This window comes from Pantherophis guttatus, chromosome 4, assembly GCF_059756535.1.
Source record: "Pantherophis guttatus breed Tessera chromosome 4, ASM5975653v1, whole genome shotgun sequence".
Classification (NCBI taxonomy): domain Eukaryota; kingdom Metazoa; phylum Chordata; class Lepidosauria; order Squamata; family Colubridae; genus Pantherophis; species Pantherophis guttatus.
In genome coordinates this window covers 152,651,260-152,677,298 of record NC_142066.1, presented here as the reverse complement: position 1 = coordinate 152,677,298, position 26,039 = coordinate 152,651,260, and the positions used below count along the sequence as shown (strand labels likewise).

Genomic DNA, 26,039 nt, shown 5'->3' with positions numbered 1-26,039 from the left:
ATTTGCAGTAATTGCAGGCAGCTGGTGCTACTTAACAGCACTTTAGTCTGCTGCGCCACCAAGGCTCTTATATTCCCTTCCTTGTTATAAAGATACAAAAATGGTAGAATAAAAAAGAGAAAAAAAGTACAAAATAAAGTAGTGATGGCCTTGGTACTCAACAGCTTTGAGACTCACAGAATTTGGTACTCCACGCATTTTGACGTGAAAATTTTGTCTTAGTACTCATTGTTTGTTTGGTACTCAACACATAAGCTAGAACTTGTCAGTGTCAGTTGCTTTGTGACTCTCTACATTTTTCCTTATGGGAAAAATTCATTTGGTACACGCTGGTTTTTGATATTCATTACACCTCTCAGAACCAATAAATGATGAGTAACAAGGTACCACTATCAGTATGATAACAATGCTACTGACAAAAATATTATAACCACAAAGTTAACAATATGGTTGGTCAAACAATTAGCCAGAAAAACTCATAATGCTGCATATAGTGCTTTTAATACTGTGTAAAGAAGTATTGAGTTAAATCTATCACTTTGTCCCCAAATTGATAGCTGAGGAGATATTGCTCGGTGCAGTTATAATAATATAGTGCCATTAAATGCTTTGTATGAATGTTAGCAGGGGATGATGGGGCTTGTACCAGTAGTCCTAGCATGGTTGTCTAAAAGCAGATTCCAAGAGACTGACCTGAAAAATTAATGACTTTTTGTGTTCTGAATCTTCATCAAACATATAAATCTTCTTGGCTGGAGAAAAAACAAACAGAGATGAATGACTTGTAGTATCAATCTTTCTACTGACATTGCAAACAATATTGTAAAAATTGAAGTTAATAGATAAATAGGTAAATAAATGTGTGTGTGTGTGTGTGTGTGTATGTGTATGTATGTATAAACACATACACATACATATACATACATACTCATTTTGTGGAATTAGGTAGAAGTTTTCATAATGCATGAGTAGGTTTATCAGTTAGGAAGAGGAATGAAGAAATACAGGCCATCCTTGATTTATGACTACAGTTGGCACCATAATTTCAATTGCTAGGCAACACAATTGTTAAATGAATTGCCCCCAGTTTTATGGTCTTTTCCTCCCATAGTTATTAAGCAAATCACTGCAATATGTAAGTGAATCAGTCATTAAGCAAATCCAGCTTCCCCCATTGACTTTGCTTGTGGGAAACCAGTTGGGAAGGTGACCCCAGGACATTGCAACCATCATAAGTACATGCCAGTTGCCAAGTGCCTAAATTTGGATCACCTGACTATGAGGATGCTTGCAATGATCACGTGAAAAACAATCACAAATCACCTTTTTCAGTGCTGTTGTAACTTCAAAGAGTCACTAAACAAATACATAGTTGTAAATTGAGGACTATCTATAGTCTCTTCATAATCCAAGATGACCAATCTGTAAATATGGTTCCATTTATTATCTACTTTTGGCTGGAAAATTCTGGGAGTTGAAGTCCACTCATCTTTCAATGACCAAGATTGAGAAAATCTGCTCTACGAGCCGCTAAAATATGACAATGAAATTGTCATCCATTCTGGCAATTTACCAAGTTTTCAAGAGCCTGTCAGCCTGGCTACTAAGACACCCCCCCCCCCCCCACAGGCACTATGGAAATGTTCCCAAGCCTGAATTTTCATGTCAAGGGAGAAAAACGGATCAATATTTTGAATTTTCTGACAAGAAGCGTCACATTTTAAGCCCATAAACCCTCCTGAAAGGAAACCAAAGAGGCAATTACAAGCCTCATGAGGCCTTTCCTATGTCTTGTAGTGCAGAGAATAATTCTGTTTGAAAGACAGGGAGGAATGCTGCCAAGATTCAGAAGTAGGGAGACCATGTGTGTATGTGAGATGACTCCCACGGAAGCTTCCCCAGATACCTCTCCAGATGTCAATTTGGAGGAGGATGAACCAGTCCTGGACACTTCTGGAGGGGAATTGTTCAAACAGCTGGCTGAGAGGAATTTGGCTGAACCACAACTGCAGCAGGACAGCCCTGAGGCTTCAGGTGGACTGCACACTGTTGTAGCTGGTTAGTGACGAGAAAGAGGTACTGTCTTCTGCATCTGATCTGAGAACACATAGCAGTAGCATTTAGCACTTAGACTTATATACCACTTCACAGTGCTTTATAGCCCTGTCTAAGCAGTTTACAGAGTCAGCCTATTACCCTCAACAATCTGGGTCCTCATTTTACTGACCTCAGAAGGATAGAAGGCTGAGTCAACCTTGAGCTGGTGGGAATTGAACTGCTAGCAATTGGAAGAATTAGCCTGCAATACTGGTTTCTAGCAGGGGTGAAATGCTACCGGTTTGCTCCAGTTTGGACGAATCGGTAGTAAAAAAATGCTTTAAAAAGTTTTAAAAAAAAGGTTCCGACGATCACAGCTGTGCCGCGCGATCATCGGAACATTGTTTTTACTTCTTTAAAAGCATTTTTTTACTACTGGTTCGGGCGAATACGTAGTAAAAAATGCTTTAAAAAAGTAAAAAAAACATTCCAACAATCGTGCGGCACAGCTGTGATCGTTGGACTTTATTTTTTTCTTTCTAAAGCATTTTTTTACTACCTATTTGCCCGAACCGGCCCACCTAGTCACATGACCCACCAAGCCACGCCCACCAAGCCATGCCCACAGAACTGGTAGCAAAAATTTTTTGCATTTCACCACGGCTTTCTAACCACTGCGCCACCAAGTAGGGCAGAGAAAAGGCAGAAGCAGTGAAGGTCATCCCGACTACTTGCAAGGAGGCAGCCTCTTAGTGGGCTGCACCAGAAGCAGCACAGCAGTCAAATGGAGATGATGTGTTCATTTCCTAGCTACGTTTTTCGCGACCCTTGGGATTTTTGCCTTGTTTTGGATTGACCCTGTGCCTTGACTCTGGGTCATGGCTTGTGAACTCTAGACTTTTCTTGCCTCTTGTATGGTGGAATTAATTTTGCCTGGTGAATTTATCTTGTTTGGGAAACTTTCAAGTGCCTTGTAGACTCTTCAGCTGTTGCTCTGTGGACTAGCATTGACCTGCTTTTGGCTGGACTTAATTGGGACAGTTCTGGGATTTTAGTGAAGGGAATTGCTAGGGAATATTAATAAACCCACTAAACTGCCGTTACGTGTGTGTTTCTACAGAGAGGGGTAAAAAAAAGTCCAGACAGTGACTACAATCAGGTGATCAAAACCCTGCCCCTTTTCTATATGCATCATGATAAATAGAAAAAGGGGTGGGGTTTTGTTTGCATGATTGGGACCAGTGGTGGAGATTCAGCTGGTTTGGGCTGATTCAAGTGAACCGGTAGTTAAATTGCTGGCTGGCCCCGCTCTTCCCCACCCCCTTCCAGGAGTCCCCACACACCCCATTTTGGCTCCCAGGTAAGTGCAGGGAGGCCTACTAGGCCCAAAATTGGGTGCGGGGAAGTGTGGAGCCCCCCCATGGCCCGTTTTCACTCCCAGAAGGCTGCAGGAAGGGCCAAAATGGGCTGCAGGGATGCGGGGCGGTCTCCCATGGCCCATTTTTGTCGCAGGAGGCTTCAGGGAGGCCTATTAAGCCCAAAACGGGGCACAGGGGGTGCAGTGCGCCCCTCCTCCCCGTGGGTGCAGTGCGCCCCCCCCCGGTGGGCCATTTTTGCTCCCAGGAGGGGTGCAGGAAGCCGAGTGCTGATTGTCACCCTGGCCACACCCACCCATTCGTCATTAGGGCAGAGAACCGGTTGTTAAATTATTTGAATCCCACCAGTCGTTGGGACTGTCATTTTGATGTTCTTGAACCTTCTCCTGTGGGTACCTTTGAGAAAGACGCTTGAAGTTCTCCGTGAGCATTTAATCCCCAGATGTCAGACTTTCTCCTTGTGTCTAATTTTTGCATTGATTTGCATATTTCGGTTTTGCATTTATTTTGCACTTATTTATTTTGGAAAAATACCAGTTCAGAATGCTTCAATAACCATTTTTGCCACCTCAAGAAGCCCCATGGAGAGATAGGCAGCAAGTGCATTTAATAATAATTGCAATAGGCAGCTTTACGTGGAACAGTTTACATCCTACAACGATGCCTTTAATATTATTCAATGACAGCATCTGCTTATCCCAGATCCTTGGGAAGAACTCAACAGGTTGACAAAAATGCCAAATCCAGTCTGAACATTTGGCGTTATGTGGGACAGACCATCATCTTCATTTAACAACCGCATGATGCCTTGCAGGGTGGAGTCTGGGTAACTGAATGGAGCTAGCAGAGTGTTTTACTGGCCGGATGCCCTTCCTGTCACCAATGCAGAGTTTTGTTCAGCAGATATATTCTCATTGTGCCCAGAGAGAGAAATATCTGCCTCTACCTAGGATCCAACTCCCAGCCTCCTTGTTGTGGAAGGAATTAAAGAAACATCCCTTCAGGGCAGACAGAATCGGTTTATTTATTTATTGCAATAAAGGATCAGACCAGTATCTCTACCAAAGAAAGTCTGAACGACCTATGATTTTCAGCTCAAAGCTTTTATACAGTTTCAAACAAAGGATTCTGTGAAGTCAGCATTTTCTTATTGTCACAGACATTAGTTACACAAAATGACATACCTTAATTACTGAGTTTGTTACTATCTTTGCCAAACAGTTATAATTCTTCTTAGAAGTTACTGAAGCATAGATTCAAATTATCTTCTTGTTGAAACAATAATATGGTCATCTCCGTCTCTCTGACCTTCAAAGTGTAAATCAGCAGACTGTCTTTATCTGTGACAACTGAGGGGCCTTGGTTTACAAATCCTACTTGAAAGGAATGTGTTTGCCTACGTGCTGGATACATTTGCAAGCACAATTTCTCTTCTACAATACTATGAACAAAGAGGGCCCTTCAATGATCATCTAGCTGGACCCGCTTTTATTTTATTTATTACTTTATTTATTACTTTACTACTTTATCCTGATTGCGAGGCGAGAGCTCCACCTCTAGGCCATCGCACCACTTCCATGTGTGACAGACCATAATATTAATTATGTTGCTAGACTAGGTAGGGGTTGGATCTGCTCAATTCCTAATAGATGTTCCTTCCCACTGATTAGTGATGTTTAATGGGAGTTTAAACAAAGCTAGAATCAACCCCCTCTCCCGGATCTAGAGCGGGCCTTAACACTGACATTTGCCGTTTGTTGATGTTGCAGGTATATAGGAGAGTTTATTGAACTTGGAAATGTCTCTGTTCTTCGGATGTTCCGAGTGTTGAGAGCTTTGAAAACAATTTCCATTGTCCCAGGTATGAAATTTATGGAATAATTTCTCATGCTGATATGAATTACAAAAATAATAGAGTTGGGAGGGACCTTGGAGGTCTTCTAGTCCAACCCCTCTGCTCAAGCATTATACGCTATACCAGTGATGGCTAACCTTTTTGCCGTCGTGTGCCAAAAGCAGGGGGAGTGAAGGGGGATCGCGCCCACGTGTGCCCACACCCATAATTCAGTGTGCCCCGCCCCCCCACGCATGCACATGCAACACCCCTGCGCTGTCCCCACTTTTGGCACATGATGGCACGGTAGGCCCAGTAGGCCCGTTTTTCACCCTCCCCAGGCTCCAGGCGCTTTCTTGGAGCCTGGGGAGGGCAAAAACAGCCTTCCCCATCCCCCCCGAGGCCAGAAACGGCCCATTTGCCAATTTCCAGTGGGGGTGGGGAAGGCCCTTTTTGCCCTCCCCAGGATCCTAGAGGATCCAGCCTTTCTAGGCTCCTGGGGAGGGCAAAAAGGGCCTTCCCCACCCCACTGGAGGCCCTCTGGAGGCTAGAAATAGCCTGTTTCCTGACTTCCGATGGGCCTGGAAAGCCCAAAAATCAGCTGGCCGGTGCTGAGCTAGGGCAACACTCGCGTGCCCACCAATATGGCTCCGTGTGCCACCTGTGGCACGCGTGCCATAGGTTCTCCATCACAGCGCTATACCATTTCAGGCAATTGGTTATGCAATCTCTTCTTAAAAACCTCCAGTGTTGGAGCATCCAAAACTTCTGAAGATAATTAATTGTTCTCACTATCAGGAAATTTCTTCTTAATTCTAGGTGGGTTCTCTCCTTGATTAGTTTCTCTCCATTGCTTCTTGTCCTGCTTTCTGGTGCTTTGGAGAAGAGGTTGACTCCCTCTTCTTTGTGGCAGCCCTATAGATATTGGAAGACTGCTATCATGTCTCCCTTAGTCCTTCTTTTCATCAAACTAGACATACCCAGTTCCTGCAGCCATTCTTCATATGTTTTAGCCTCCAGTCCCCTAATCATCTTTGTTGCTCTTCTCTGCACTCTTTCTAGAGTGGCCACATCTTTTTAATATTGAGATTAAAGGTGTCCAGGTCTGAGGGATCCTTGTTGCTCTGAGCTTGGTTTTTGTTTTGTTTTGTTTTGTTTCACTAGGTAACATCACTAACACTGATGTTCTTCAATTCTTATGATCTTGACATTTCTTTCATTCTTGTATCTCTCTGCAGGTTTGAAGGTCATTGTTGGAGCTTTGATCCAATCGGTGAAGAAACTCACAGATGTCATGATCTTGACTGTTTTCTGTTTGAGCGTCTTTGCCCTTATTGGGCTCCAACTCTTCAAGGGACACCTGAAACAGAAATGTGTCAGGAACTATACGGAATTTATCAATCAGAGCATAAGTAACATTTCCTATGAGGTTTTCACCAACACTGCAGGTAAAATAGATACCTTAGCTCTTGCCATGACGATTAATTCATTGCATATTTGGGCCTCCTCTTTGAACTATGTATGGAAAGTATGAACTATGTATGGAAAGTGGGAAAAAAATATCTCCCAGAATGAGGCAGTAAAAATTTAATCCCGTATTTGTGACTTAGAAAATTTCAGGAAGTAGGGAGATTTTTTTTTAAAATTTGATTTATATGCTGCCCTTCTCCGGAGACTCAGGGTGGCTTACAATGCGTTAAGCAATAGCCTTCATACTTTTGTATATTTATACAAAGTCAGCTTATTGCCCCCACAAATTGGGTCCTCAATTTACCTACCTTAAAAAGGATGGAAGGCTGAGTCAACCTTGAGCCTGGGGAGATTCGAACATGCAGTAATTGCAGGCAGCTGGATGATAATAGCAGCAGACTAAGGCTATTAGTCTGCTGCGCCACCAGGCTCTGTGGATTGGCTGAGCTTCTGTCTTGATCTTTTTTATTTAAAACAGAGGTTTGGTGGCTTTAAGACTTATGGACTTCAATTCCTTTGCTGGCTGGAGAATTCTGGGAGTTGAAGTTCACAAGTCCACAAGCCTTAAAGCCGCCAAGTTTTAAATCAGGGACCCCTGATTTAAAACAACGTACTTGTTCTTAAGGAAAAAAGGGTTTCATTCAGGATATGCTGCTGAAAACTACTTTCCTGCATAAATGCATATTAGTCATTTTGGCTTTAAAAACATAACATATCTGGAAAGACAGAGGATCAATCAAAGATGTACTTTTGACTGAATATTAAGAGAAAGATGTTTCAGAAGAATCTGGAGAGGTGGAATGGAAGAAAGTTTGGGGAAACAGCCAGGGCTGATTCGTTTGCAGGACATCCCAATATTTTGAAAAATCAAAAACCATGTGCCTGAGGAGCTGTTCTGTTATTTATAGAGCTGGTCTTTCTAATTCTGCAGAAAATTACCAACTGAAAAATGGCACTGAAGACTTTTTGTTGTGTCGCAATGGCTCAGATGGAGGGTAAGTGGGCCTAGCTATTATTTGCATATTTGAAAATTTCCCCCTTGATTTGAAAACTCAGAATTGCTGACAGAATGTGCATTTCAACAGGATAAGAATCTGGATATTTCCCCCCTCCCCCCGCCCCATTGCTCCTGCTGTAACCACAGGTAGTCCTTGACTTATGACTGCAGTGGAGCGCAAAATTTCCATTGCTAAGCAAGACAGCTGTTAAGTGAGTGATGCCCCATTTTATGACCTTTCTTGCCACCTTTGTTAAGTGAATCACTCCAATTGTTAAGTTAGTAACATGGTTGTTAAGTGAATCTGGCTTCTCCATTGACTTTGGTTGTCGAAAGGTCACAAAAAGGCATTCACATGATTCCAGGACATGGCAACCGTCATAAATACATACCAATTGCCAAACGCCCGAATTTTGATCACGTGACTGTGGGGATGCTGCAACAATCCTAAGTGTGCAAAAAGGCCAGAAGTTGCTTTTTTTTCAGAGCTATTGTAATTTTGAACGGTCACTAAATGAAGGGTTGTAAGCCAAGGACTACCTGTACTCATTAAATTTGGATTCTGCCGTTGAACCATTAGGAGAGAGCAGTTAACAATGAAAAAATAAAATACCAAGAAAGGACAAATAAAACTGCTGATTACAGTAGTCAGGAGAGCCAGGAAAAAATAAAGCTTAAAAAGTATACAGGATGTAAGTTTTAACTTCCCGAACAACCTACCGTACCTTCCCGCCTTTAGTTTGGTGCTGGAAGCCACCCTACACAGAAGTCTCTAATTCAAAGAGTTGTAAGAGAAAGATGAGGACTAGCATCTTCCCCCATAGGCCACACAGCCAAAACGCTTACCGTATTTTTCGGAGTATAAGACGCACCAGGCTATAAGACGCACCTACCTTTTTTGGTGAGGAAAAGAAGAAAAAGAAATCTCCCTCTGCCTCTGAGCAATTTTGCCTCGTTGCAGCAAACAGCAAACAGCCTGCTTTACTTTCATTTTCATTTTCAGCATAGCTTGATTAGCACAAGGGAAAAAAAAATCTGCTCCAGCAACAATTTACCTCCTTGCAACAAGCAAGGAGCCCTGCGCAAAACAGCTGAGGGCAAAACAATTGAGAGTCGGGAGGCCGCTCCAATCAACTTGTGCTAATTAGGCTGTGCTGAAGCTGAAAGGAGCTGTTTTTTTCTTGCTGTTTGCTGCAAGGAGGTGTAAGGTTCCAAAATATACTTGAGTCACCAGAATGCCAAAGAGAGAGAGATTCAAGACAAGGCTTGCAAAAAAGCAGATTTTATTTATGGCCAAAAACAAGGTATGGCGTCCTTTTATACCCTCAGAGACGTCAGCTTAGTACCCAATTCTGGCCTCCTAATTTAGGTTTGTGTATTCCTTGTTGCCCTGCAAGGGGGAATAGAAACTTCCCCAATTAGTATTATCTTAAGCATTTCTTTGTTTACTCAATTGGCCACTTAGCCCCCTGGTTCTGGAAGACAGGAGTTTATCCAGATCAAACATAAATTAGGGCTGAGGTGTAAATTATCCCTTTGTTGATGGCTGTAGTTTCAACTGAGATAGTACCATGCTTTTAGATGGCACAAGAAAAACAGGAAGAAGATTGATATGGGTTCAGGTCAAATGGCAGGAACATATGTTTGACAGATACATTACAGAGGCCTAATAACAGAATATGTTTGTTACAGGAGATACAAATATAAAGGCATAATATATGTGATACAAATACAAAGGCATATATGTATTACAGGAACCTAATGGTTACAGAATCTAGTATACCAGTATATCATATTCTAGTATTATTTATTATATCCTTATTATTGTTTCCCTTCAGAGGTAACTGCTGGGAGGCAGAGACCAAAGGGTGGGGGCCAGTTGGGGGGGGCTACATTTGGTGTATAAGACACACCTAAATTTTCACCCACTTTTAGGGGGAAAAAAGGTACATCGTATACTCTGAAAAATACGGTACTTACTTAAATACAAAAGCCAAATCTAGTGAATCAAAAGTTGAGCAGATGAAGACTTTCACAGTATCTCATGGGCTATAAACGCATAAGCAAGAACATAAAAAATATTTATAGCAAAATACATTATTTTCATTCAGGGAGTTCAGCTAGTAGGGCTTTTTTTTTTTTTTTAGCTGATATGACTTCACATTTAGGCCAGGCCTTAACTTTGATGGGGTGGGGGTGGGGGAATTGAACTGGAGGCATTTTCCAGAAACAGTTTGGATCCCTGTAGGTCACGGGTGTCAAGCTTGCGGTATCATGTTGCCGTTATGTGACTTTTTGTGAGATTTTTCCCCTTTGCAGAGCTGGGGTGAGCGTGTGTGTGATGCATCTGGCCTGCAGGCCGCCAGTTTGAGACCCCTGGTGTAGGTCCTCACCTAATGACCATATGGATTTTTTTTTTTTACATTTGATTTATATGCTGCCCTTCTCCGGAGACTCAGGGTGGCTTACAGTGCATTAAGCTATAGCCTTCATACTTTTGTATATTTATACAAAGTCAGCTTATTGCCCCCACAAACCGGGTCCTCAATTTACCTACCTTAGAAAGAATGGAAGGCTGAGTTAACCTTGAGCCTGGCGAGATTCGAACCTGCAGTAATTGCAGGCAGCTGGTCTTAATAACAGGGTGCTTTAGACCACTGTACTTCCAAGGCTCTTGGAATTCACTCAACAAGAGCAATTGGGGTTGTCAGAACTGCCATTGCTACAAGCAGAGTAATCTCTTAATCACCACATCACTTAGAGTAGGGGTGTCAAACGGGATTGACCCGCGGGCCAGATTTAATTGTAGTTCTCTGTGGGCTGGCGGGGGTGGGAAAGGGGGGGAGATGAGACGGATGCAAAACAGGGCATGGGGATGGCTTCCTGCAGCACTTTGCCAACCAAAACGGGGCATGCAGAGACTCTGTGAGGCCGCCACGCAGCCTGTTTTTGGCCTACCCGGCCTCCAGCAGCACTCTGTCAGCCAAAAACGGGCCATGCGGAGGCCCCACAAGGCCTCCGCGCGGCCTATTTTTGGCCAGCAGAGTGCTGCAGGAGGCTGTGCAGGCCAAAAAAAAGTCCATCAGGAGGCCGCACGTGCCCCTCCGTGCCCTGTTTTGGCCAGCAGAGGCATCGCGGGCCAGTCCTTTGATATTTCCAGGCCGGCCCCACGGGCCAGATTTACACACCCCACAGGCCGGATCTATCCCGCGGGCCTTGAGTTTGACATCCCTGACTTAGAGATAGAGTGGGTGGTCCCAATTACAGTCATGAATCAAGGACTACCCACACTCTAGTTTAAATGAGAACATCATTTTTTTTTAGGTCTTGCCCACCACAATACGTGTGCCTGAAAGTCGGAGATAATCCTGATTTTGGCTTCACCAGCTTTGATACTTTTGGTTGGGCTTTCCTCTCCTTGTTCCGCCTCATGACGCAGGACTACTGGGAACGCCTCTACCAACAGGTGTGTGTCTGTAGTTTTTGTTTTACTTCTCTGCAGCTTGCTAAAGTTGCTTTTACTCATGCAAAGATGCAAACGTGCTTTTCCAAAACGCAACTGGAATTTCTTTTTTTTTTCCTTGAAAAGGTTTCACTTCTCATTCAAGAAGCTTCTTCAATTCTGGTAGAAAATAGAAGGATTCATTTTCTTTGCAGTCATCTGGTCATTTGCACTCTGAGAGTTGTTAAGGCCACTTGAGGGTTACCTGTATCCTTAGAGTCACCTGAATCAGAGTGCAAATCAGGGGTGGGTTCTAAATTTTTTTACTACCGGTTCTGTGGGCGTGGCTTATTTTGTGGGTGTGGCTTGGAGGTCATGTGACTAGGTGGGCGTGGCTAGCTGGTCAGAGTCATTTCTGGAAGGTCCTTGCACTTATGACCAGTCCTCGCACTTACGACCCGACTCATTTGTTTGCTTTTAACACTGATCAGCTGTAGGACGGCCCTTTGAAGCCCCGCGGCAAGAGTTTAAACAGTTTTTTTCCCTCTAGTCATCAGCTGGGACTCAGGAGGCAGCAATAGATTGGGGGTGGGACCAAATAAAAGGTAAGAATAACGTGGGTGGGTGGGAGGGCCGGGGGGGAGAGAACCGGTTCGGTGACATCATATCGTCACCGCTACCGGCTCGGCCAAACCGGACCGAACCAGGAGGAACCCACCACTGATGCAAATGGATGTAAAACTTTTTTGGAACTGCTGAAAAGCCTGTTTTCAAGAGAAAAAAACCCAGGAAAATCTAGTTGCTTTTTGGAAAAGCATCTTTGGGACAATCATTACTTGGATGATTGAGAATCTCCATAGGCATTTACTCAAACAAAGCTCTTTCCTGCACAAAACTATTCTGTCAGATGAAACGTATTGCTTAGTTCCCTGCTTGGCTGCTGGTGTTTTTTTCTTTTTCGACCTGATTGCAGAGTTTATTTACTGGTTTAATAAAATGTTTACACCCTGTCTCTGGTCCCCCAAGCATCCTAAAGTAACGGAAGGCAGCATGAATATTTTTAGCACAGGGGAGTATTTATAATTACGATGACCTCCCGCAGCCTGAAGTGCTGGTAGGTTCACTTCACAAGCTGAAAACTCTTTTTTCCCTTGTCTGATCTCTCCCGAGAATAATAAACAGATTAAACTACATGGGGTCAATCATGTATCCATGCTTGGGAATCTCCCAAAGATTAGGGGGATCCCTGCAGCTTGAGAAGTGGGTAGGCATGCAGGCAATGTGAAATTGTGGGAAACACCCTGAAAATTTTAATGGAAAGGATGGTCGGTGTCCACAACTTGTACTTTTGCCCAGTTCCTCTTATTTTGGTGTTTTAGAAAGAATGTTGAGCAAAGATTCTTCATACAATATAATCTAATGTTCATTGCACAAGTTTGGTACCCCTGATTTGGAGCACCTCAATTTGGTCAAGATGTAGGATAGCTTGGGTCCTACTGTTAGACTCTTCCTACAGATTTGGGGTGTCGTGAAAGAGATGGGTGGACTTACCTCTCCACTTAAGGGACAGGACACTAATGAATAGGCCCAGCCATTTGTCATCTGCTGGGTGGCCCATCACCAAACAGGGGTACAAAGCTGTAACGAATACTCATTTTATTTCTAAACCAGCTTCATTATTTTTTTATAAACAACTCCAGGATGCAAACATATCTCCTTCTTCCTTCTATTTTCCCAACAATAACAACCCTTTGAGATGGGTTGGGTTGAGACAGAGTGATTGGACCAAAGTCACCCAGCTGACTTTCGTGCCTAAGGCAGGATTAGAACTCACCATTTCCTGGTGATTGGTTGAAAGTTATCTAGCCAGCTTTCATGCCTAAAGTGGAACTAGAACTCATCATCTCCTGGTTATTGGCCCAAAATCACCCAGTTGGCTTTTGTGCCTAAGGCAGGATTAGAACTCACCATTTCCTGGTGATTGGTTGAAAGTTATCTAGCCAGCTTTCATGCCTAAAGTGGAACTAGAACTCACCATCTCCTGGTTATTGGCCCAAAATCACCCAGTTGGCTTTTGTGCCTAAGGCAGGATTAGAACTCACCATTTCCTGGTGATTGGTTGAAAGTTATCTAGCCAGCTTTCATGCCTAAAGTGGAACTAGAACTCATCATCTCCTGGTTATTGGCCCAAAATCACCCAGTTGGCTTTTGTGCCTAAGGCTGGACTAGAATTTACCATCTCTGATTTCTAGCCTAGTGCATTAAACACAAGACCAAACTGGTTTGTTTGTTTGTTTGATTGTTTGTTTGTTTGTTTGTTTGTTTGTTTGTTTGTTCGTTCATTCATTAATTCATTCATCCATCTATCTATCTATCTCAAGACAGTAAATATAGCATTCCTTCCTCCATGTTTTTTCTCGCTGTAACAGCAACCCTATGACTCTGACAGGCCCGAAGACCATGATGGCAAACCTATGACACACGTGCCCAAAATGACATGCAGAGCCATGTCGCCTGGCACGCATGGCATTGCCCGTTCCTCTTCCGGGTGTCTGGCTTGCATGTGTGTGCGACGATCAGCTGGCCTTCATGTGTGCGGCAGTGCCAGAAACTGGAAGCTGGTCTTCCATTTTCCTGAGTGATCATGCGTGCCAGCCAGCTGATCGTCGGGCGCACATGCTTGCCAGAAACCCGGAAGACTAGCTGGCTGGCATGATGGATGTGCCGGAAACCAGAAGTTCATCCTCTTCCAGGTTGCTGCACTTGGTGCCGAAAAGGTTCGCTATCACTGCCCTAAGGAAACCAAGGTGCTTTTGAAGTGAAGAAAATGGCCTAAAAGAAGTTAAACAAATGAATTTAATCCAGAGTTCTTGCACATAACTACTTCGCCTCTCTCCAAAATACTCCAGAAGTGTTTTGTTAAAGTACTATAGACTACAAATAAGGCAAAGCACATTTCTTTGCCGGGAGAGAATCCATAAACTGATCCATCTGAAGTATTCATTTATCTTTATTACTCCATTCAACTAAGGAGTATACACGCTTGTCTTTCTCCTGTGCTGAAGTAGAACTAGTCTGTTGTTTTACCATGTTTTTCTCATATTGTGATTTCCCAAGCAACATAGACGTTTTCATAAGGACAATGAAACTTTCTAGGTTGCCATTTTCCTGAGGTTGATCCACATTTTAACCCGGTTGACCTAATCAAATGATTTCCTATTGTCATACTTATCTATCCATGTGTCTTTCTTAGCAAAATGCAAAATCCCTTTGCCTTCTCCCATGCAATATGAGATAATCTCTTGGCCATTGTCAGTAGCATATGAAGAACAGTTGCAGGAATTGGATATGGCCATTCTAGAGAGAGAGAAAAGAAGGACCAGGGGTGACGTGATAGCAGTTTTCCAATATTTAAGGGGCTTCCACAAAGAAGAGGGAGTCAACCTATTCTCCAACGCACCGGAAGGCAGGAGAAGAAGCAATGGAGGAAAACTAATCAAGGAGAGAAGAAACCTGGAATTAAGGGAAAACTTCCTGACAGTGAGGACAATTAACCAGTGGAACAGCTTGCCTCCAGAAATTGTAGGTGCTTCATCACTGGAGGCTTTTAAAGACAGGACAATCAGTTGTCTGAAATTGTTTAGGGCAGGAATGGTGAACCTTTTCGGCACCGAGTGCTGAAAAGGGAGCTCGTGTGCGCACGCTTGTCTGAGCTGCAACCTGGAAGAAGAGCTGCACAAGGCACATGCGCGTGCCCAAAAATGTCTTCCGGGTTTCTGGCGTGCATGCATGTACGGCGATCAGCTGGCCAGCACGCATGATCATGTAGGAAGACCAACTCTTCTAGTTTCCAGCACTGCCGTACGGGCGACGTCTTCAGCATCTTTCAATATCTCTGCTACCCAATATTTATTTATCAACATTTAAAACCTACTTCTCTCCCTCAGAAGGAGATGTACAAATATAACTGCTTGCTTGCTTTAGCTGAGTACGTAGGATGACCTTTGCACCTTGGATAAGGATCACGATGGAGAATATAATCTTCAAACACTGTATTCCTTGGTGCTCAGGGATCCCACAACCCCCATGGTGCGACTGCACAGCAGGGCCTATGGAGCTAATCTTTAAGGATCCTATTCTGATTTAATAAAGGAGCTAAAACTTTATTAACGTCTCCAGCCATTGTTACTTCAAGATGTTAATTATAACATTTAATCATCAATATTAAAAAAGATTCCCAGATTGCTGATTTCTCAATCCACTGTAAATCTTGACTGCACATTTATCAAAATGATTTACACCCCTTAGCAGAGTGTAAATTTCCACTGATGGATACCACACAGCTCTAGAATAGGAATAACTGAGAGGGAACGGTTGAAATTGAAACACCTCAGGGCAGGACAAGAAGTAAGAGCTGGAAAGAGAAATCCAACCTGGGATTAAGGAGAAATTTCCTGTCAGTGAGAACAACTAATCAATGGAATGGCTTGCCTCCAAAAATTGTGGATGCTCCATCCTTGGAGGTTTTTAAGAAAATATTTGGTGGCCATTTGTCTGCAATGGTATAGGGCAGTGATGGCTTTTTGCCATCGTGTGCCAAAAGCGGGGGGGGGAGCGCAGGGGGGTCGGTGGGACGGGAAGTTGGCAAACGGGCCACTTCTGGCCTCCGGGGGGGGGGGCGGGGGGGGGAAGGCCATTTTCACCCTCCACAGGCTCCTAGAAAGCCTCTGGAGCCTGGGGAGAGTGAAAAACGGGCCTTCCCCACCCCCCTGGAGGCCTTCCGGAGGCCGGAAATAGCCTGTTTCCCAACTTCCTGTGGGACCAGAAGGCCCGAAAATAAGCTGGCTGGCGAGTGCATGTGCGCTGCAGCTGAGCTAGGGCAATGCTTCCGTGCCCACTGATATGGCTCCGCGTGCCACAGGTTTGCCATCATGGGTATAGGGCAAGGGTGAAATCCAGCAGGTTCTGACAAGTTTTGGAGAACTGGTAGCGGAAATTTTGAGTAGTTCAGAATACTGGCAAATGCCACCTCTGGCTGGCCCCAGAGTGGGGTGGGAATGGGGATTTTGCAGTATTCTTCCCCTGCCACGCCCACCAAGCCACGCGCACAGAACCAGTAGTAAAAAAATTTGGATTTCACCACTGGTATAGAGTCTCTTGCTTGAGCAGGGGGTTGGACTAGGAGACCTCCAAGGTTCCTTCCAACTCTGTAATTAGGTAATTCCGTAAATGCTACTCAAAGATTGCGTCAGAAGAATAATTTTGGGGTTCCAACTCGAGCTGGGGTTGCATAATAATAAATAAAAATGAGATCCCGACAGCTATGAGGAAAGAAAAAATATTTATTTCTAAAAACAAACAGTTTGCCTTTAGGGGCAGCTGTAGAGAAATGGGGTATGGCAACAGACTTATCATGGTAGAGAAGTGTCTACGTGCTAATTCTAGGGTGACACTTGAGGGTCTCGTGTGTGTGTGTGTGTGTGTGTGTGTGTCTATGATGTTTATTCTTGTAAACATGCAGTTCCTCTGAGAGGCTTAATTTAATTAATTCTATTGTGTTTGCAGACCTTACCCTTTGATATGTGGATTAGGTCTAGGTAACTTATTTGGGTGTTTGAGGAAGTTTGGGTAAAGGATTTCCCCCCATTTTTACTTCTTTCAGCTTAACTGTCCGTTATCTAGTGGAGATTCTGATTCCCAGACCATTGTAGATTCTGTTAACGTTTTAAGGGAAGATGGAAACAGTATAAAGAATAATATATTCTGATATAAAACTTCTCACAATTGGCTAACATATTCTTCTGATTTCAGACACTAAGAGCATCTGGGAAGATTTACATGCTGTTTTTCGTGCTGGTCATTTTCCTGGGCTCGTTTTATCTGGTCAATCTAATCTTAGCTGTGGTCACCATGGCTTATGAGGAACAGAGCAAAGCCACCATCGCTGAAACAGAGGCCAAAGAGAGAAAATTCCGGGAAGCCATGGAAATGCTAAAAAAAGAACAAGAGGTGTCTATAACTCTGGCTACTTTCATTAAAATGACTAAAAGAACATTGTGCCAGATTAGCAAGGAAGGAACGTTATATATGTAGCCTTGAACCACGGGTGAAATCCAGCAGGTTCTGACAGGTTTTGGAGAACCAGTAGCGGAAACTTTGAGCAGTTCGGAAAACTGGCAAATACCACCACTGGCTGGCCCCAGAGTGGGGTGGGAATGGAGATTTTGCAATATCCTTCCCCCAAGAGTGAGGAGGGAATGGGGACTTTGTAGTATCCTTCCCCTGGAGTGAGGTGGGAATGGAGATTCTGCAGTATCCTTCCTCTGAAGTGAGGTGGGAATGGAGATTTTGCAGTATCCTTCCCCTGCCATGCCCACCAAGCCACGCCCACATAACCGGTAGTAAAAAAAAATTGGATTTCACCACTGATTTGGAGTCAATGCTAGGGAAGGCCATGGAGAACTACTGTTCTGTTATGCTTTTGAAAGTTATCTGATTTGGATTTGCAACGATAGGCCAGAGATATTTTTAAAAGGAGAATATTAAAAATATTGCAATTGAGAAAAGTCCGCAATTAACTTTGGGAGTCTTTTAGACAGACAAGGCAAACTAGCATCTGGGAAGTTGTCCTTTTAAATAGTGATATAAAAAAAAAAAACTGTACGAGAAAATAGAATTGTATAGTTGCCTTTCACTCTTTCTACAATCTAGGAATTAAACGCCAGAGAAAATGACAGTATGTCTCTTAGCTCCTTTGAAGTGTCTCCAGCATCTAAGGAAGACAAAGAACGAAGCAACCGAAGAAAGAAATTGTCCTTAGGAATGGAAGATTCGGGCCCAGCCTCAAATGACAATCATCGAAAAACAGTACATTAGTGTTAGGCTTTGCTTATATATCGTAGAGGTAGTCCTCGACTTACAACAGTTCATTTAGTGACTGTTCAAATTTAAAACGGCACTGAAAAAAGTGACATATGACTTATGATTCACACTTATGACCATTGCAGCATCCAAGACGATCCAAGCTGAGTTGCCTGATCGTCAGAGGCATTTAAAAGAAAAAAAGCCTCTGACGATCAGGCAACTCAGCTGGGATCATCAGAGCCTTTTGAAAGCATTTTTTTACAGCCTCTTCACCGAGGAGGTTGTAGAAAAAATGGTTTTTAAAGTTTTTTTTAAAAAATAGCTACGCCCACCCAGTCACATTAACCCCCCTCCCCCACCAAGCCATGCCCACAGAACCAGTAGTAACAAATTTTAGATTTCACCACTGGATTGCCTTCTTCTGACCTTCTGACAAGGAAAGTCAATAGGGAAGCCAGATTCACTTAATAACCATGTTACTAACTTAAAAACCGCAGTGATTCACTAAACAACTGTGGCAAGGAAGGTTGTAAAATAGGGCAAAACTCTCTTAACTGTTTCACTTGGCAACATATAAATTTTCAGCTCAATTGTGGTTGTAATTTGAGGACTACTCTTAATACCTTCCTGTCTTTTAACTTGAAAAAAGGCTCTTGCAAAACTGAAAGCTTAAACTGTTGGGGGAAAAATGTACCAATTGAGAAACTGGTACAACTGACTCTAATATGCAATTTGTAATCACCAGTTGCTGACTAAAAACTCTTGCATGGAAGTCTTTAGTAAATTTACCTTCAAAAAGTGACTTTCAAGATCTTTTTCTCTGACATAGGAAAGCAGTCCATACTGTGCAATCTGATTTTTTGTTTTTTTGTAAAAATAAAAAAATATTTTCCCCTAGGTCCCCAAAGTAATCCTAAAAGTGTTTTTTCAAACGGCAACTTGATTTCCTTGGTTTTTTTCTCTGAAAACGCCTATGTAGATTCTTAATCATCCAGATCATGGTTGTCCCAAAAGTGCTTTTTAAAAAGCAACTGAATTTTCTCAGTTTTTTTTTTCTTGAAAACATTTTGCTTCTCACCCAAGAAGCTTCTTCAGTTCAACTGAAGATCAGAAGGCTCATTTGGATGAGAAGTGAAATTTCTCAAAGAAAAAAAAGCCAAGGAAGTCCATTGACTTTTGGAAAAGCAACTTTTCCAGGACAACCATGACCTGAATGATTGAGAATCTCTACAGATATGTCCCCAAAGTAATTTGCAGAAATAAATCATAAATAACATTCTTTATTGAAGGAGAGTCTAAGACATTCATATTTTTGTTGCATTGGGCAATAGATTCACAGTCCATCGTTTTATTTGAGGAGTCCTTGGTACTCTCTGAGCTTGGTTGTTTTTTTGTTTTTTGTTTTTAATTTGATTTATATGCCGCCCTTCTCCGGAGACTCAGGGCGGCTTACAATGCGTTAAGCAATAGCCTTCATACTTTTGTATATTTATACAAAGTCAGCTTATTGCCCCCACAAACTGGGTCCTCATTTAACCTACCTTAGAAAGGATGGAAGGCTGAGTCAACCTTGAGCCTGGGGAGATTCGAACATGCAGTAATTGCAGGCAGCTGGATGTTAATAACAGGCTATTAGTCTGCTGCGCCACCAGACTCCTTTTCTTGCAGGCATTTCATTACCCAAACTAAGTAATTTCATAGGTCCATAATGGCGAACGTATGGCATGCGTGCCCAAAGTGGCACAAAGAGACATGTTACCTGGCACGCAGAGCATCAACCATTCCTCTTTCAGGTTTCTGGTGTGCATGCGGGTGCGACAATCAGCTGGTTTTGCATGTGGCAGTGCTGGAAACTGGAAGAGCCGTTCCATTTTCCTGTGTGAGCATGTGTGCCGGCCAGCTGATTGTCGCGCGTACATGCACGCCAGAAACCTGGAAGAGTAGATGGGTGGCGCACATGCGCATGTCAGAAACCGGAAGTTCATTTTCGGGCACGCGCATGTGCCCTGGGCAGGGCCTCTTCCAGGTTGTGGCCCAGACAAGCATGCATGTGTGAAGCGTGTTCACGCACTCCCTTTTCAGCACTCGGTGCCGAAAACGTTCGCCAACACTGTCATAGGTGCTAATGGACTGTCTGCAAGAAAACAACCAAACTCAGAGAGCATCTAGGACCCCACAGGTCAACCCTGAGGTGTAAATATTCTCCTTTACCAGTAATTTATTTATTTGAAGAACTTCCACAGCTGATGGAAACCAATGTATGCCAATATTGGGTTGCATTTTGTTTCTCCCATCCTTGTTCCCTGCAGATCTTCAGCTATGGTTATGGGCCTTCTTCAAACCCAGCAAAACGGAGGCCAAGTCATGGGAGTGTCTTCAGTTTCCATCTATCAGGGAAAGAGACTGGATCCAAGACTGAATTTGGGGATGACGAATCCAACAGCGTTGGGGATTTGGAGCTACAACGTGGGTCTGTTTTGCCTTCGCGCATAGTAAGGCGCCCAAGCACCCAAAGTCAAGCCAGCTATGGATCACATCCAGCTACTCCTAACTACATGCAGTCCAGTAGATGGAACGCCGGAGATGATTGCAACGGGATGATCTCCTTGGTGGGACCTGGTGGAATGAGGTCTTTGAACATGGAACCTCTTTCAGGAGAAGGCATGTTGCTGCCTCCTGTTATGGAAAACCCCAAAATGAGCAGCCAAGTGAGTTGAAAATATTAGCAATTATTTGCTCTTTCATGCACAAGATTATGTATGCCTCATAGGCTGTTCATGATGCAGATGTGGTTATATATTAGAGTTGTACACATTGTTGTATATTTGATAGAGATGTCCTTTGAAGGACCCCAAATAGGAAACACAGATCAATAGTCTTTTGCGACAACACAGACTAATATTTTCATAAAAGGAAGTCGTATTTGTGTGAGTATATCAACTGTACTTCATACCATACAAATAAATCCACAACTTATAACAATTGAGTCCAAAATTCTGTTGCTAACCAAGACAGTTGTTAAGTGAGTTTTGCCCCATTTTACAGCCTTACTTGCCACAGTTGTTAAGTGAATCACCTTAACAGCTGTTAAGTTAATAACATGGTTGCTAAGTGAATCTGACTTAGCTTGTCAGAAAGTTACAAACTTTATGTTGTAATTTTGAATGGTCACTAAATGAATCAAGGATTACATGTATATTAATATCATTTGATTGATTGATTGAGTGTGTGGGTAAGTGAGTAACACTGTTATTTTTAACTCCTAATAACCACATTGATAGGTGGATTTTCTCTCTGACTATAATGAATTATATTTATTTAGTGAATTTATTTATAGGTTACCTCTTTAGGTAATTCGTAGGGGCAATTCGTAAGATATATTTGAAAAAAGCTAGTCATTGTGTGGACCTCATTGAAATGGTGTAACTATTGTTAATTTCAATGGTGTTTCATATAATTATTTTAGTCTTAATGTCAGAGGACTGCTTTCATTATATGCATAGAGTAATTTGACTAATACAGGATTTAAGTTGGGTAGAATTGGGGGGGAAGGAAAGAAGGAAAGCTAGTTGTGGAGGTAGTTGTAGATTAAATATGACACAGTTTTTAAAAACACCTATCAATTAACAACTGTACTATAGGTAGTCCTTGATATATGACTGTAATGGAGCTTGGACATTACAGTCATAAATAAGGCCAGTCATGTGATAAACATGATTTTATTACCTTTTTTGCAGCAGTTGTTAAGCAAATGCTGTGATCATACAATGAATGGTGTGGCTGTAAATTGAACTCCACAGTCGTTAAGCAAACCCCTTGTTTGCTATGGTGCAGGATGCTGCAAATCGTTGTAAATGCGCCCATGTTGCTGAGTACCCAAAATCTGTTCCTGTGACTGGGGGTTGGGTGAGGCTGGTGTGTGTGTGGTGTGTGTGACTTTCAGAATTTTGCAACCAGGTTCATAACTTCCTTTTTCCAGGTAAGGATGTCGAGCACTACTTGAATTGTATATTAAAAATCACATTGGCAGTTTGCAATGTACACATTTACAATTTAAATCCTACTTCCGTCAAGCTGCTTCTGTGCCTCAAATGAGCAGTAGCTCACGAAAGCATCTGTCTTTTAATAAAATTGGTTAGTCTGAAAAAGGGTGATGGGATTTCTTTGCATTTTGGGCTACTTTTGTTGGAATATGTTAAGAGACTTAAATTTAATAGCTGGAGCAATGGGGTCGTACAATGAGCCATAACACACAGTTAGAGTTGATTGATGGGAGAGGGCTGGCTCCTGCGTGAGGCAATCTGTATTGTGATTGGTTGCTGTGGGTATGGAGGGGGAGTTTCCCCTTTTCCCCGCCCTTTTTTTCCTTCTGTGTGTTCTGTGGTTTATCTTATGATGTTCCTGCTGTGTCAATTTACCTGATGGTGTTAACCAGTGGAACAGCCTGCCACCAGAAGTTGTGGGTGCTCCAATACCGGAGATTTTTAAGAAGAGATTGGACCAGCCATTGGTCTGAAATGATGTAGGGCTTCCTGCCTGAGCAGGGGGTTGGACTAGGAAGACCTCCAAGGTCTATATTTATATAGAACTACAAGTTCATATCAGTGTCTCTGACTCCATTTGGACACCTGCTGCGCCATTCCCTGGCGGAATACTATCCATTTAAAAAAAAATAGTAGTAAGAATTTTGAAATATTGTCTGAAAGGAAAAAAAAGTAATGCTAAATATAATATTGTGTAATGTAATACTGCATAGTACTGTATAATAATATAATACTGCAATGTCTTAACACCCGTATTTTTTTTTTTTTAATTTGATTTATATGCCGCCCTTCTCCGAAGACTCAGGGCGGCTTACAATGTGCTCAGCAATAGCCTTCATCCTTTTGTATATTTATACAAAGTCAGCTTATTGCCCCCACAAACTGGGTCCTCAATTTACCTACCTTAGAAAGGATGGAAGGCTGAGTCAACCTTGAGCCTTGGCGAGATTCGAACCCTGCAGTAATTGCAGGCAGCTGGTCTTAATAAGCTTAATAACAGGGTGCCTTAAACCCCTGTAGTACCAAGGCTCTTTTTCCTTATCTGTTTATTAATATCACAGTTCTTATAGCACCTCCCGCTCTACAGATTCTGGGTGGCATGCAACAGAGTAAAAATAATAATAATACAGAATTGGGGTTAAATTAAAGTTGCTTTTTGTATTTACCATCCACTTCTTCAGAACAAAAGAACTACAATTCCTTATCAATTCAAAAAGGAACATAACGTTAAGTGAGTCAATATACCCGGCTTAGGGCCTGGGTATTTACTGGACCGCCTTCTGCCACCGATAGCCTCCCACTGGCCAGTACGCCCCCACAGAGAGAGACTCCTCATGGTGCCATCAGCCAGACAATGTCGGCTGGCGACCCCCAGGGGGAGGGTCTTCTCTGTGGCAGTACCTGTCCTCTGGAACGACCTGCCCCCAGAGATATGTAGGATCCCAGATCTCCGTGCTTTTCGCCCTGCCCTTAAAACTTTCTTATTTCATCAAGCCGGGCTGGCTTAAACCCCCCCCCCCTTAGATATTTTTAATTGTAAATGGATTTTAGTTGGGGTGTTTTAAACTTATTGGGCCAAAATTTTGTTTAATTCTTTTTTAAAATTTAAATTTTGTATGTGATGTTTTTATTCTTGGCTGTTCACTGCCCTGAGTCCTGTGGGAGAAGGGCGGTATAAAAAATCTAATAAAATAAATAAATAAATATTCTATCAGCTTCTTTTTTAGCCAGAAAGGGATGGAAAGTTGAGCCATTTGCTATGCGCCAGAAATGCTGTTATGTGACTGTGGTGTGTATGTGTGTGTGTTTGTGTGTGCATGCATGCAAACATGCCACCATTGGTAGTCTGGAATCAGGTTGTAAGTAACTTTGGGAGGTTCATTGTAACTTCAAACAGTTGCTAAGCTGCCAGTTCAGTGGTGGGTTCCTCCCGGTTCGGCCTGGTTCAGCCGAGCCGGTACCGGTGATGATATGACGTCAACAAACTGGTTCTTTTTGTTCAGGAGCTGCCCCCCCGCCTCCCGCATTATTCTTACTTTTTATTTGGCCCCGCCCCCAATCTATTCGCTGCCTCCTGAGTCCCAGGTGATCGGCTAGAAGGAAAAAAAACTGTTTAAACTCTTGCCGCAGGGCTTCAAAGGGCCGCCTTACAGCTGATCAGTGTTAAAAGGCAGTGTGGTGGTAGACCAGTGCGCTCGAAAAACAAATGGGTAGACCAGAATCCTCCAAAAACGAACGGGTAGACCGGTACGGTTCTGCAAGCAGTTAAAAGCCTGGTAGTACCTCTGCTAAATCCTAAAGAATTGTCACATGACCATCAAGCCACGCCCACAAAATAAGCCACGCCCACAGAGCTGGTAGTAAAAAAAATTTAGAACCCACCCACTGGGCCAGTTGTAAGTTGAAGACTACCTGTATAGGACTCACATTTCAGCTTTAAGAGTCCTTTGACTTACCTGCTGTATACATTGTCATATCTGTGTCCAAAGAGTAGGAATATTTATAACTAAATCAATAATTGCATGTATCGCTATGCAGATGTCTTTGTATGAGGAAGCTAACAAGATGGTCCGAGTTCATCGATTGTCCGTTGATTATTACAACCAGCCGCTTCAGAGGCAACGGGCAGCGAGTGCGGTCAGCATTATCACCAGTGTCCTTGAAGGTACAAGCTTTTGTTGCTAAGAAGAAGATAGTTAAGTGAGTCCTGCCCAATACACGACCTCTTTGCCATCATTGTTAAGTGAGTCATGCGGTCTTTAAATGAATCCAATTTCCTCCATGGACTTAGCTGGTCAGAGGTTGGCTGGGAAGATAATAAATGGCGATCACATGATCCTGGGACAATGTAACCTCATAAATAAATGCCAGTTAACAAGCTCCCAAATTTTGATGAATGTGTTATAACGGTCGTAAATGCAAGGATCAGTCCTAAGTCACTTTTTTCATGGCTGTTGCATCTTTGAACTGTCACTAAATGAATGGCTGTCAAGGAGTGCCTGCATAAATAGCAATAGCACTTAGCAGTAGCACTTAGACTTATATACCGCTTCGCAGTGCTTTACAGCCTTCTCTAAGCGGTTTAGAGAGTCAGCCTATTGCCCCCAAACAATCTGGGTTCTCATTTTACTGACCTCGGAAGAATGGAAGGCGGAGTCAACCTTGAGCCTGGTGAGACTCAAACTGCCAAATTGCAGGTAACCGGCAGTTAGCAGAAGTAGGCTGCAGTACTACACTCTAACCACTGTGCCACGGTGGTTCATAGTTAAGTAAGTAAGATTTTTATTGTAGCAATTCTTTTCCAGTAAGAATTGTAAATTTGGAAAATCTGTTATTTTTATTTATTTATTTGTTTTATTTATTATATTTTTTATGCCACCCATCTCCCCTGTGAGGTGATTCTGGGTGGCTGTATTTATTCATGATCTGTTATTTCAATTTTGTTTTACAAATGCTTGCATCCCAACTTTCTATTGTATGGGATTTGCAATCAAAAGTGTTTCTTAAAAGACACAAAGAACAGCAGCTGAAAAATAAAACAGCTTGATTTCTAACCATTCAATTTCCTACAATTATTGAAGTTAATTAACATGTTTTATCTAATGTCAGAATTTCATCAGAGATTATTGGATCTTTTCAGGGAATGAGCTGAAGAGAAGTAAAAAAAAAAAAAAGGAATACATTTTGTACATTCTCAACCAAAGTTAAAAGGTTGGGCCATACCAAAATGTTAAATGAGTAGGTCAGTAACTTCTTCTTCTTCTTCTTCTTCTTCTTCTTCTTCTTCTTCTTCTTCTTCTTCTTCTTCTTCTTCTTCTTCTTCTTCTTCTTCTTCTTCTTCTTCTTCTTCTTCTTCTTCTTCTTCTTCTTCTTCTTCTTCTTCTTCTTCTTCTTCTTCTTCTTCTCCTCCTCCTCCTCCTCCTCCTCCTCCTCCTCCTCCTCCTCCTCCTCCTCCTCCTCCTCCTCCTCCTCCTCC

General features: G+C 42.7%; 1 protein-coding gene across 1 annotated transcript in view; it reads left to right on the top strand.

The window, feature by feature from the left end:
• Positions 1–26,039, top strand: part of LOC117654779 (sodium channel protein type 5 subunit alpha-like) — an 82,143-nt gene that overhangs the window by 17,179 nt on the left and 38,925 nt on the right. Inside the window, exons 5-14 of the mRNA XM_087893691.1 lie at positions 5,183–5,274; positions 6,486–6,676; positions 7,525–7,546; positions 7,628–7,712; positions 11,039–11,180; positions 16,968–17,165; positions 17,868–18,023; positions 20,330–20,732; positions 24,404–24,432; positions 24,626–24,728. Coding sequence (XP_087749817.1) covers positions 5,183–5,274; positions 6,486–6,676; positions 7,525–7,546; positions 7,628–7,712; positions 11,039–11,180; positions 16,968–17,165; positions 17,868–18,023; positions 20,330–20,732; positions 24,404–24,432; positions 24,626–24,728 — 1,421 coding nt within the window. The remainder of the gene's footprint in view (positions 1–5,182; positions 5,275–6,485; positions 6,677–7,524; positions 7,547–7,627; positions 7,713–11,038; positions 11,181–16,967; positions 17,166–17,867; positions 18,024–20,329; positions 20,733–24,403; positions 24,433–24,625; positions 24,729–26,039) is intronic.